Below are 13,787 nucleotides of genomic sequence, written 5' to 3' on the forward strand. Positions count from 1 at the left end.
ACTACATAAACGTGGCCACAGATCAACTTATGAAACTGTCAGGTCTTGGTGGCACTGTACATGCCTTCAGTTTCAATTAACTGTAAAAGACTTATTTTATAGACATAGGACTGTTTTGGTAGCCTAGCCGCGCTAGACAACCCACGGCAACGAATTTAATTCTCTGCCAGGGTCGGTCTAGTTACCCTCGGTAAGCCTCGAGGTTGGATGCTCCTAAAACTGGCCGACGAATCACTATGAAGTGTAGAGTCAGAAGGCGGGCATAACGAAGTGACGACAGAGGCGCGACGATTCTGACAGAAACAACCGGAAACAACCATAGAAACAAGGATAGACAAGAAGATGGCTGCGCACAATAAACAGTTATCTTTCGACTCGGCTTTGGCCACAGCCCTTAAAGCTAAAATTCAACTTGAAAGATAAACAAAGGACGGCACTGAAGTGTTTCATTGAGAAGAAAGACGTATTTGGACTTATGCCGACGGGATATGCCGAACTGACCCATCCTCTGATTTCCGGCGCTCTAGCAACTCAGTCAGCCTATTCGTTGCGCTGATTGGTTGTATACCTACCCAATTGCTGCAGAGTGATTTGAAAGACAACCTTTTAGCCTGCCTCCCTCCCTGTCGAGAGTTCCTAGACCCTTGCGTCTTCAGACCTGGGTCTAGCGCAGCTAGGCTACTGTTTTGGTCTAAAATCTAAATTGCATAATTGGATTCATCACAAGTCACAGCAAATTATGGGAGTAAAATACATTCTCTATGTAAATATATCCCAAACTGTAACAAGAAAAGCAGTCAGAGAGCGCAGTATTCTGCCAAGGCTGCTCAGTCGTTGCATCATTTCCAATGGCTGAAATCTTGAAAAAAATCGTGGCACAAAATACAGCACTATAGAATGTGGCCATTTAATATAGATGAACCCACAAACAAAATGACCTTGCGCTGAGCGCAGGCGTGTTTTGTGTATGTGTATGTAATGGATACCAAATCGCGTGACCTAAACATGTAGTTGCTGGTGGAAATTGATGGGACTCAGAAACACTCCCACAATTTCATCAAATGTTCCTTGTATCATTTTGGACGGATAAGTCCCGATAAGTCTGCAACTTTCGATTTTTAGTAGGATTGCTATCAAGTGACGTTGTGTTCACTTGTTGTCATAGTTACAATGACGCTGTGCTGCTGTCTCGCAATGATACAGAAATCTTGAACAAGTCCATGGATCCAAACTATAAGCTGCATAACTGACAAAATCTAATCAGGTGATCCTTGTGTCATTTGTGACCTTCCCTGAAAATTTCATCCAAATCCGTTAGTCTGGTTTTGAGTAATGTTGCTAACAAACGAACAAACAGACAGACAAGCCAACACCGATCTTCACATAACTCTGCTGAGGCTCCACCTTCTTGGCAGAGTAATAATCATCTTTTAATACATAGTATAAGAGGGATATTGTGTGAAACATCATGTTTGATGGGTAGACTCTGCATCTCATTTGGGTTCCTTTGTACAGTACCTGTATAGAGTGTCCAGTTGGGTTGAGTGGGAATCTGAAGGTCTCATTAAAAGACGGCTCCCTGTCATGTCGACAAACTCTCGTTTTCTTCTTGATGATCCTCTTCTGAGTGGCCACATTCACCACGTACAACTTCACATACAGGTCTGGAGGCAAAATTGATAAATGATGCAAGTAAAAATGTGAAACAGGAAACTATTTAAGGTTAATTGAAAAAAAAAACATGCATGCAGCAGACATGCACTGATGCACATTACTTCCAGACCTGGTAGATGGTCCGGGCTTTTGAACTTATAAGTGATGTTCCTGCATTGAAGGATCTCTAAAACCAGTTGGTCCCCTTCTGTCTTTACCTCCTTCTTGAGAGCAACCTTGATCTCCCCCATTACTTGTGTTTTGCCACCTAAAATGAGAACAAAAGAAGAAAGAGTGATTTCAGAAAAAGTTTGAGAATTACATATTTACTTACTTACTTGGATAGCCCTCACCAAACCCTGTACTTAGAAGCTGCGGGTATATTCTTATAACTTCACAGAAAAGCATGTACTGCCAGTGTCACTGAAGTGTTTTTAAATTATTCAGCCATTATGCATCACTACACCTGTGCTCACAGCAAAACAAAACCAGGTCAGGGAACATCTCCACAGTTTTGCACGTAGTCATATCAATTGTTAGTTGTCTCTAGAGATAATTAAGTTCAAGAGTTTACAGGGACAAGCTGTTCTAAATGTGTTAAAAGTTGTCAGGCACCATGGAAATGACCTCCTGACCCGCTTCTGTTCAGCTGCCTGGCTGCAGCCTAAAATGACCTTGGCTTCTTTGTTACAAATTGAAACTAGAGATGGAAGGGAGGCATCATGACACCTGAGCTACGTGGAATGTAGATATAGTTATGACGGCAGGTAGGATAGTGTGACATCCACTTCTCTCTTCTACCACCCCAAGCCATGCATTAAGTTAGTATTGTGGGTGATTATTGTGTATTGACACTAAGTACTTTACTGAGCATTTGGGTTTAGAGTTCAATAAGGGCATCGTGAGAATAGAGGATGTTAAATTAGTGATTTGTTTAAAAAAGTGTAATTATACAAAATACCCAGCAGGGGGAGACATATGACTAAGAAAGAAAACGTTAAAAAAAATGGGCTTGCCTTCATTTTCTGCAGTCCCTAGTTGAGTTTTGTCAGTGCCGTTGGGAATAGTCTTTCCACTGTGAGGAAAAAACAGAAATTTATGAGCTCTGCATCAGATATTTTAACAACAGTGGAATTTCATGCATTACTGGCAGCCGTAATCATTTTTGGATGCACACTGTGATAAAAATTAATGGTCTTACATTCGTGGCACTTGAAAAATGGCACTGTCCACTCCAGTGTCCGCCCCTTCTTCCCCATCCAGACCTCCATAGGCGTCTCCGACAAGACTCGGAGCAGACAGCACTACTGGCCCTGAGACGTCACCTAGCCGGTGTCCTGGTCCTGTGGGTGGCAAGACTGAGTATGATGCTGCAGAAACATCCATCTTAACTATCTACCTGTTTTTCTTTACCGAAAAATATCTGCATAATGCAAACACACAGCATCTTCACTGACACAGCTTTGACCACACATGCATGCATGTCCAAGAGATGTGCTGAACCACCTCCCAGCTATCACATACTGTCTGTCGCACATAGCAGTGACTGACCATCCCATAACAGCATATCTGCGTACACAACTGTGTGTCCTTGCATTGAGCCGTGCAGAGTGTAACCTCAGTTCAGACAAAGCAAATCCCTTTCACAAGAAATAAATGAAGGTCACCCAGTTTAATTCTTGAACGAAAATGAACTTGGGTAGGATAATGTGGATGCTCGTTCATGGACTTAATTAATTATTCTTAGCTTCGTCTGGTGGATGTTGAATTGAGCTCATACAGTATGAAAGAGTGAGAAGAGAAAAAGGAAGATTATGTCTGACGCACAATCTGTGCCATTTAAATGTTTGAAACACAATCTGTTACTCAGATGCGATAGCTGGGAATTCTGTTTCTAGCCATGAAAACATAATTATACCAATAACAAAAATAACATCAAAATAAATTATTAATTATTAACGCACACTCTCAAACATTCACAGACTTGCATACATTAAAAAAACATCAAATAAGAAATATCTTGATCAATTTTTAACTTCATTATTTACATATTTGGTTATTTGGTAAACTTAATTTTGTTTAATTTTTTGTTAGTTTGTAGTTTTATGGCTTATGATCTAAAAGTTAGGACTGATAATATTTAGTCGTATGTTTATAAGGTACATTTCTCCTATGTTGTCTCACCTTCCCTTGACACTTCTGCTCCTCTCATGGTTAGCTGACCGCTTTACTCTCATTGGCCGGTGAGTGCCGAGTGAGTCTCTTGGTGACTTTTGAAACCTCTTGGTGTTTCTGTGTTTCCTGGTTTGACTGGGTCAGTTCACATTTGTGTCCCCTTTTTTTAGACGGCAGGAATAGGAAAGGACCAGGAAGGGTGGGAGGAATGTGTGCAATATCTATGTGTGCCTTTTGTGCCTTTCGTTGGGGTTCATTCATATAACACACACATGCACATGTACAGCGATACTGCAGTACCACAAAGTACTCAATGGCAAGGAAACAGTAGCCGGGAAATCTGCAACTGCATGCTTAAATTGCTAACTTGTTTCAGAAAGGAACTACAGCATTATTCCTCATTTCAAGGATATCACACTCAGGATTACACATAAGCACTAATGGACATGGTTAAATCTTGTTAATGTCATAAGACATAAGACATATGAGGGATTGCCATCCCAACCTGGTTTCTATTCTGGGGATGGAGGTCTCCACACTAGGGTTCTGTAGAAACCATATGCTTGGGATTGGCTCATGCACACTCCATGTAGAAACAGAATGGTCTGGGTCTCCAGTTTTGGATCTGATGTCAAACATTTACTAATAAGTTTTGTAAAAGTTTTCTTCTGTGGAAAAGCTCACTGCAATATATCAACTTCCATTGCCAAAGGCAACAAATATCAAACTGATGGAAAATATCAAAAGCTCTATTTTAATATTTACTGCACAGAATGCGCCAGGTTTATAAATATTTGCAGAATTACTAAGATAAGAATATAGAAAGTTAAGTTCAGTGCAGCTCAATTATTTCTATTTTTTATATGCCTTGCATTTTGGTTCGTGATTATATTCGTAAGACTACTTGGAGGAATCTGGAATTAGTGTAAGATTATTGATCACTTTGTGCTCAGACAAAAGTAAGATGAGGCGAGCAGAAGGCGAAGGTAAAATGTTAAGGAGGTGAATGCACAGCAGTTCAGGTTCTCATCAAACAATGTCTACAAAACTTGCATGCAAAGGAAAAAAGAAGGAAGCATGTCACAGGAAGTGTATTATGGGTAGGGGAAGGATTTACTTGGTTGCAGGCGGGATTGTTGCACGGCAGCCTCGGCAGCAGCAATGGCTATCCCAGCATCCTCTAGGTGGGCCTGAGTGACGCTGCTCTTGCTTTGGCTTCGGGAGGGGCCATGGGAGCGCAGCTGCCCATCCGAGGAAGACTTGGAGCTGCCCGGGCTGCTGTGTGACTTTTCCAAAGGCATCATTTGCATGTCTGGAGGATGATGAAATGAAGGGTTATAACTGCTGAAGAGAGCTGCAGATGAAAAATAATCCACACTCTGTTAACGTGTGTTTAATATTCTCTGCTTCATAGCAGTCCTGATTGTGCCATGCAGCAGTTGATAAGCACATAGAATGTAATTACAGCTCACACTTACAGTCAAGATATGATTATAGAAACCTGCCGGGGATAATAATATCAGTGTCATGGTACAAATAGCTAGTCATATAGAATAAACTGTCATATTAGGGCTACGGAAATTAAAGATCTGCTATAAAGATGTATGTGAAGTGCTTATTGTACCTTTGGCTGGATCAGGGAAGATTCCATGGCTTCTGCTCTTGATTACAGAATTTTTAGGTGAATCATGACTTAAATCTCCTTGCCCTGGTGCTTGACCCTGTCCCATTCCATGCCCCTGTCCAGACCCTGGCATGTGGCCCTGCCCTGGACCATGTCCCAGACCTGATCCAGACCCCGGAGGGCCTTGAGCTGCGTGATGGGCTCTGCTGTGTTCAATGCTTTCACTCTGCTCCTTCAGAGGCAGCCAGCGAGGAGTGTTGTCAAGCTGGGCAGTGTTCGACAAGTCAATCAGCACCTGACAACACAATAAATATGCACACAAAGGGAGGCAATGAGAAAAAGAACAAAAATGCTACAAGACACTAAAACCAAATCTAACAGAAAAAAAACAACAAAACTCAACGTTAGAACGAAACAAGGAAAGAAGTTTATATGAAGGGAGATGAGAAGCTTCACATTTTGAAGTGTGCAGACAGTGTATTTAGAGAACAACTGTATGCATGGGTATTAAATGCATACTGCATTTAGTACAAGGCAAATAGGACTGCTGACTATACAGATTTGCAGGCATAAACCCAAGCTTGACTTCACTTTGTGAGAGGGTAAAGATAAGGGTAATATTAGGTTGCTTCAAGAAAAGTCGGTCCATCTGAAATGAAAATAAAAATAAAGCGGCAAAAACCTTTTGTGTGAGGTAAATGCGAAATGCATTTGACATTTTCAGATATGGGATTCAGATTCCAAAAGGCACTCACTTCTCCAAGAAAGTCGTTGGAGGAGGATCTGTCATAGTCCCACACTGTCACCTCCAGCGTCTTTTTCTTTAACTAAGTGGAAAGAGGGATGAAGAGGAGAGAGGGTCACAGATTATGGAGAGGCTTTCTGCATTCATATGAGTGCCTGTGTGTGAAGGAGGGAAATGTGTGCGTTTGTGTGTGTGTGTTTGCATGTGTGTGGGCAGAGGATGAGTGAAAGACACCAGCTCAGACACGCTAAATGTGTACTCAGTAGATTAATGCAAGCTAATTGGGAAGGTCATTTAATCAGCGAGGAAATGATGAGCTACATTTGATGGGTTCCAGGAAATGCATAAATATGTGCAACTGTATGTGTATAGAAACACGTAGTAACATGTGGGAGGACATGCAAAACATATATACATGACACTATTTTTAAGACTGTTATTTGTGCCTCTATCACAAGCAGCATATCCTTCCAGCAAACACAGATGCCCAAGAATAAACACATGCACCCATTTAGCCAGTAACACTTGCACAGTGACAGACGAGCACAGGATTACCTATTACTCTGTTTGTAAAAATAACACACAGTTAGGCTGTTTTTGCAGAGACTGTGCAAGAGCAAAAATGTTGGTTGTTAACTTGAGTCTTGGTAGAGCTGACAAGAGGTTGCACGGGAATACTGAAAACAAGCCTCAGGACAAGGCAGGAGGATAGAGTCCTAGTAGTGTCGTATAACAGTATAAGACATTCGCATCGCCCAAAGTGGCTCACAGCACATAAAGTAACTGTCCAAGTAAAGCTGTGTGGAGAGTTGTTTATGTGCGTATGTGTCTGAACAGTACCTGCTCTAAATGAATGTTCTTGTAGATGACAGTCTGGTTCCATTCTGGGTTCATGGTCTTCTGGGCATACTTGGTCCTTCTCTTGTTATCAGCGCTGACAATTCATGACATTCACAATAATAGGTTGTTAGTAATACATTTAAAAATCTCTTTACTGCTTGATCCCATGGCAAACATTCAGCAAACTGTGATATACTCAGGAAATGGACTGAATAGATGCTTGTAAAATGGTCAGTCTCTTGTTGCGGAAACACCAGAAACAAACCAAAATGTTTTTTTGTTTTTTTTGCTTTTACACAATTAAAAGTTACTTCAGAGATAGAAGCTGAGGAGAGCTACAAAAGTGAGAGCCATGGAGAGAAAATGCAATGACAGAAGTGTTCGTAAAGCACCGTGAAATAGAGCAGAACAACCAACGAACAACAAAGGCTACAAACGAAAGGATGGAGAACCACTCTGGAGACATCATTTTACAGAAGAAAAACGTAACACCAACTAAAAGCGAAGATCAGCACCACACTACCTTGCATTCTGGACAACCATGACTTGGCTGAGGGAGTCCAGAAGAGGAAGAGGAGGGCAGATATCACAAACAAGAAAAGCAAAAACACAAAAAACAGTCAGAGAAGCCCAGAGAGCTCAAAGAAAAGGCAATAAAGGATAGAGAGCTGAGGCAATCAAAATTCACTGCAGGGTGTATTACTGTTTTTGTGCCTAAACAATAGATGTGACGCAAGATCAAAAAAACACTCGATGATTACTGGCTCATAAGTGATTGAATAATACACTGTTTTGAACTGTTGTTGAGATAGCATGGCTGTGCACTCTCCTACTAATGTTGGACAAATGCATTTGGAAATGCTCTTCAAATGAAGCAGCCGAAGAGCCAAAGTGCTCACAAGGAGCTTTTATTTCTAACCTAAACAGCATGTAGGTAGAAAGGGTGTATAACCTTATAAACAGGCCTGATGGAGTCATTATCTAAGAACAGATATTGTTACAGAGCAGATAAAGGCTATATCGATCTTTCTCTTGCTATTCACAGGCTCTTGGGAAGAGAGTGGAACAGACAGAGATAAGAGGAGGATGTCTGAAGCATCGCAGACAATCCCAAAATACTCACTTCAGTCAAAAATGTAAGAAAGAGAGTTGGGTCTCATGTAAACGGTCTATAACCACATAATTTGGCACATTATAATGTAGCAGCTTGATAAAAGATCTCCTCTCGCAGCTTTGTGTAAAGTCTAAAAACACCCATTTTTTCATTCATCTGACTCAAATTGAATCAAATTACAGAATGTATGAAAATGACTGCCTCATATCATCATGTCCTGTGTTATTCTCTCGTACAGACTAAAGTAGTTAGTCAGTGCCGTACAACACAGTCAATACAAAGTCCGAAAAAATAGGGGGAGAGAAACAAGACAGACACAAAAGCAGAAAGACAGACATAGACCAGACATTAGGGAGCACTCGAACACATTCAGAGCTCACCCTCGCCCAGGTAAAAGGTAGACCTTGACAAAAGGGTCAGAGTAGCCGTCGTTGTCCCTCGGGGCCAGGTTTCTAGCCTGCAGGACATGGACGATCAGATTTCCTAGGTTTCTGTCATAGTTGATCTGGAGCTGTGGGCAGACAGTGCAGGGGAGGGTCTGTGAGAGAAACCAAACTACAGATCAGGGTTCTTTTTTTTTATTTACAGTATGTTTCTCTACCTGAATTTCTCCTGTGATGGGATGAGGCACTCTCATCATCTCTGCCTGCTGAAAAGGAGAAAAATAAAAGCACAGTGATTAGTCAAGCAACCACAGACAATGCTGACAAACCTGACCTGGCTCATGCACAAAAAAAGTTCACAACACTCTTCAGAAGTTTATAACACGCTTCAGCTTTAATGGGTTGCAGTATATATTGCCAGCATACGGATGAATGGGTTGTCCTTGCTGAGAAGATGCCAAGATTTCTCACCGGATCTATGAGCCGCAGGAGAGAGTTGATTATCTGAGTGGTGTAATTTACTTGAAAAGTCCTCCAGTGAAGTTCGAGAAGGTTAATCAGTTACTTGAGGTACTTAGGCATTAAAAAAAATAAATGTCTATTTCAGTTTAGGCAATTTCCGAAGTTCAAATGCAGTTTATTTACACTATTTCACATTTTCTGCCAGACATGCATATTTTTGGTTATAATGAAGCCCTTATGCATACTTTGCCCTTTTCATTCGCAAAGGATGGCCGTTTGCAGGTCATGAACTGCATCAGACAGCTTCCTTGTTCTGCTATAATTGGCAATTCATTCTCTCATGAACAGTCACACCATTTGATCTTCACATGCAACCCTTGCTTCTGTGGTATGATGTAACACTAATCAAATCACAGCAGCTAAGGTGCATGATGGATCACACAGGGCTCCTCAGCCTGCAGCATATAATGAATTCATAGCATTATTCATTAAGACTATACTTCCTGGGTTTACTTCAGAAATTGTTGCATTTGTTGAGTTTCTTTCAATAATATGATATTGTAAAGGGCTTGACCTTCCTATGTGAAGTGCCCTGAGGTGACATATGTTGTGAAGTCTTGCTATATATATGTAAAGCTCAGCTGAAATGAATTGAATTTCTGACATATGAACTAGATGTACTCTCTTTCTATTTCTTCTTACAGTCATATAGGCTCTTCTCTTTAGTTGTGAATGTTATGGAAATTCTGCGATGTTGAGAGAAGACTGAGGAGGCTGACACAGAGACACTCTGGAGACTCAGATGACTTCGGTTGAGAGTTAGGTTTGATGTCAGGAGAAGTGATACAACAAAGCCATACGTTCATATGAGCGCTGCCACCATCAATTCTGAGAGTTCTCTTCGACCTTGGGTATGTAGGGAGTTGGGAGGAAAGCCACAGTCAGATTACAGTCCATTGTAGAGACAACTTGTCTGCTCAAGAAGGTCAACTAGACAATATCTAATCATAACCAGGTCATGTCTTAGTACAGCATGTATCTTCACAGCATCTGCCTTTCTCAGGGCCATATCAAGTACAGAGAGAGCCTAAATACTTACAGCCCCAGTTTGAGATAAGCAGAATAGGAACAAGGGTCAGCCTATCGAATGATTTGGGGTGACTCATAGGGTCTACAAACAACAGCAACAAGGCAGTACCTCAATGAGGGGAAAGAGAGAAATTATTACTTGACAGTGAAGACTGTGTCTGACATGAGCCAGCAGAAAGCATGCTAGTAAGTCACACCTTGTGTCGCTGTTTCTTGTTTATGGCAGGGGATGCAGGCTGACCAGGGCTTGGCACCCCACTGGAAGCTGCTGATCCGGTGCCCGAGTGAAGGAGGGCAGAACGCTCCAAAGCAGAGAGGACGCCTAAACCTCCAGGTCCAACACCTGCCCCTACCAGACCAGGAGCCTGCTGCTGGGACACCTTCTGCAGTTCTGCAGCCAACTGCTTAGGATCCACCCCAGGAGAACGCTGCCCACCTACTGAGACAAATGTGTAGAGTAATGCACATTGGACTATGGGAAGTAGGTACACAGACACATGCATACATGCAGACATATCAACAAAACCTTGTACATACCAGCCTTAAGCTGGACATGGTGCTCCAGGGCTTGTGGGTGCTCAGGGTCAGACAGCATATTAAGGTCGCTGTTTGGATCCATATAGGAAATTCATAATGGAACAACAACCAGTGTATCTTAGCAGTAATTAGTCACAGAGTGATATTCGACAGATGAGGGGAATGTGGAATGAATAGAAGGGAAAGAAGGGAGGAGATAAGGTGTTCTTGGGTGCAGAGTTACCATATTGCGACTAAATATGTAGGAGTTTCAGTGGGATAGAGGGATAAATGATGACAGATGTTACTCACAGTCTCACACAGAGCTCCGCCTCTGCACATGGCTGGCCCATGATGCACTGCACTTCTTCGTAAGTCTTTCCCATTAGAGGGACCCCGTTCCACTCCAACACCTGCATTCCTGTGGTATGATAAAGGGAAGCTTACAGACTCAGAGACAGAGGGGTGTTATCACTAATATGTTTGATCCTGTCAGCAAATGCATTTTACCTCATCTCTAGAGCAGTTTTCATACTCACACAGCAAAAGTAATAAAGAAGTAATTTCAGTTGTATTACAGAACAGTCTAATAGTTTATTCTCAGTTTGGTTTGTATGTAGACTTTGACATTATGCTATTGTTGAATTACACAGCACAGCAGCATGAAACAAGAGTTTCGCAGATGGTCGCATTTGTTTTGGCTCACACAGATTAATTTCATTTGAAATGAAATGTTCGAGCTAAATGCACTGCAACCAAATAAGAAAAGTGAAATAAGATGTGTATATTAGTGCTGAAATATACAAAGATGAGTGTACAGCAAACTGAAACTTCCAATCCAAATCCAGAACTATATAAGGCCTCACTCACACAGCTGAAACCTGGCCTTCATATTAGACGTCTGCTTAAGAAGCAACTCCCCAGCTGCTGTAACAATAAAGGCGTGAATTAATCAGTTCATATCCTTCTGCATGAGCCAGTGCTTATTTAGATTATTCCATCTGCTGTCTATATACAATACATATCCTCCCCTACTTTATTTCACGCTGCATCTGAAGGCACGTTCCACTGCTGTTCTCTTCCACTGAGACGTAAACATCACATTTGCATATTTACAATTCAGTACGCACTAGAAGGTAAAGCAGTCAGCCTGACCACTGTTTCATTCCTTATTACCACAACAGTTATAATAAAAGAGAACACAGTTGAACATTTTCTGTCTTAGTTTTTCAACACAAAAGAACAAACTGCATCAGACATAAAACAAATGTATTATCCAGTCCCCATGGTGGAACTGCCACTAAAGAGAGAAACTAGAACCAATTTTGTCATTAAAATATACTAAGGGAATTCTACTCTGTCTAAACAATAAACATCTATCATTTGACAATTCTAGTAGCTTAAAGTACAAATTAAGAAGTGGTTTTTGAAGGATCATGAAGCTAATCATTGTGTGCAGCTGTCTATGCTTGCTTGTATGTATTTGTGTGTCTACAATGCTAAATATAGTCAAATGACTAACACAGCCCACTGTTGAGGAGGGTGAGTTTTCTGTCTTTATATGTGACGTGTCAGAGAATGAGACATGACAGATCAGCGCACAGAAGGCTTCAGCAGCCTCTCACATCTCCATCTGAAATTCAGTGGTTCACGCAGGAAGATTTACTGAAGGCACACGCTGCCCTTAAATTAACAGTTTAGTTTAAAGGTTTATGTTTACACCATTAATCTCTCAGAGCTTTTTTTCTTCTTCATTCTCCTCTTACCCTCCACAACTTTGCCTGTTTGCTCAGCCGCACCACCAGGGATAACCTTGGCAATGTAAGCTCCAATCTCTCCACGGCTCCCTGGAATCTCCTTTCCACCTACCACACGGATCCCAAGTCCATTCCCTGAGGTGAAAACAAACATGCAAATCCTAATTAGAAAAAGAAAGATGAAAAATCTTTAGTGCCTAATCCTCGTATTAGATGTCGGTGTGTTGTGTTCATACCTGACACACTGGTGTCCTTCAAGTCTCTCTTAAGCTTGATGCGAGTGTGAGGGAAGGCATAAGGGACCAGTTTCATCTGAGAGAAATTTAAGAGCTTAGCATGAAGAAAGTAGGTTTCATTGCAGTAAACATGGGGTGAAACTAAATGTTAGACGCTTGAGCCGTACCTGTCTCCTGTCTGACATGCTTCCACTTTGAGGATGGCCTTCTCTTGGCTTATCAAACCAATCTGTGTCCTCTCTCCTCAAGTGGTAGGCTAGACAAGGAGGTGTATTAAAAGGTCATCAGAAAGCCATGCACACACAAATACACACTTAACGACAGAATTCCTGATAGCTTGACAAATCTCTGCTTTAAATATGATCATGGACAGAGATCTATCTAGCAATCGAGTTTTAAAAATCATTTCTAGTGTGCATCACAAAGTTTGTGTCACACATCCACTCCCATTTGCTAAAATGCAGGAAGATCTCTGATCTGTCCGCACTGGATAGGGGAAAGCAAAGACATATTAACTCTGTTCCATCCTATCCTATCCAGAACGTCTGTGAGGTCAAATGATCGCTGCAAACAGTCAATGAAAGATGAGTAACTTTCAAGTTTGCAGCATTTAAAGCATTTAAAGTCCGGCATGCTTTTGATATCATGCAGTGCTCCCCATCTGAATACAAACGCTTTTTTCTTCTTCATATTTTCATAGCTCTAGAATATAAAACACTGTTGTCAAAAAAGTTTAAAGAAATTCTACATTATGTTGAATAATTGTGGGTTGGAGTTGTCCCATAACTCTATGTGTATAGGGAAAATCATTTCCACACAGTTGGTAGTTTAAGATCTTTAGATAAAAATTACTGAATTGGTGAAGAGGGATAGGTAATTATACATTGTCTAAGTCCTTACCTCCCACTCTAGCTTATGGTATAGGATGCAAGACCATACAAGTGTGAAGTGTGCTATAATAATGTCACCCTGAGGTCTTATGAGTGCAGTGTGCTGTAAATCCACCAAAGGTTCATCATATAGACATCTAATACCTTTTATGCATATGCAACATCTGAAAGATATTGGATGTCTTGTGCCACATTTTGTGACATAAGGCTCAAAAACCTTTTAATATTATAAGGAGATAAAAATCAAACAATTCAGCTAAGTGAGAAATGTGCTATATTAAAAATGGGATCACTTTGGTGGTC

General features: G+C 41.2%; 1 protein-coding gene across 7 annotated transcripts in view; it reads right to left on the bottom strand.

Moving 5' to 3' along the window:
• The window catches only part of LOC110949756 (protein piccolo-like), a 32,310-nt gene that overhangs the window by 3,699 nt on the left and 14,824 nt on the right, over nucleotides 1-13,787 (bottom strand). For 2 of the 7 annotated variants that reach the window (XM_022191972.2, XM_051952782.1), the window contains 17 exons: nucleotides 12,762-12,850; nucleotides 12,595-12,670; nucleotides 12,368-12,493; nucleotides 10,914-11,022; nucleotides 10,623-10,690; nucleotides 10,283-10,521; nucleotides 8,753-8,800; nucleotides 8,532-8,662; nucleotides 7,561-7,587; nucleotides 7,038-7,131; nucleotides 6,208-6,279; nucleotides 5,453-5,747; nucleotides 4,946-5,140; nucleotides 2,855-2,996; nucleotides 2,670-2,728; nucleotides 1,784-1,921; nucleotides 1,519-1,664 (listed from right to left, as the gene is read on the bottom strand). In XM_022191972.2, the coding sequence (XP_022047664.2) occupies nucleotides 1,519-1,664; nucleotides 1,784-1,921; nucleotides 2,670-2,728; nucleotides 2,855-2,996; nucleotides 4,946-5,140; nucleotides 5,453-5,747; nucleotides 6,208-6,279; nucleotides 7,038-7,131; nucleotides 7,561-7,587; nucleotides 8,532-8,662; nucleotides 8,753-8,800; nucleotides 10,283-10,521; nucleotides 10,623-10,690; nucleotides 10,914-11,022; nucleotides 12,368-12,493; nucleotides 12,595-12,670; nucleotides 12,762-12,850 (2,054 nt within the window). Of the gene's footprint in view, nucleotides 1-1,518; nucleotides 1,665-1,783; nucleotides 1,922-2,669; nucleotides 2,729-2,854; nucleotides 2,997-4,945; nucleotides 5,141-5,452; nucleotides 5,748-6,207; nucleotides 6,280-7,037; nucleotides 7,132-7,560; nucleotides 7,588-8,531; nucleotides 8,663-8,752; nucleotides 8,801-10,282; nucleotides 10,525-10,622; nucleotides 10,691-10,913; nucleotides 11,023-12,367; nucleotides 12,494-12,594; nucleotides 12,671-12,761; nucleotides 12,851-13,787 lie in introns of all 7 variants that reach the window. The other 5 variants (XM_051952785.1, XM_051952781.1, XM_051952787.1 and 2 more) reach the window with 3 other exon arrangements.

This window comes from Acanthochromis polyacanthus, chromosome 8, assembly GCF_021347895.1.
Source record: "Acanthochromis polyacanthus isolate Apoly-LR-REF ecotype Palm Island chromosome 8, KAUST_Apoly_ChrSc, whole genome shotgun sequence".
In the NCBI taxonomy this organism is placed as follows: Eukaryota; Metazoa; Chordata; class Actinopteri; family Pomacentridae; genus Acanthochromis; species Acanthochromis polyacanthus.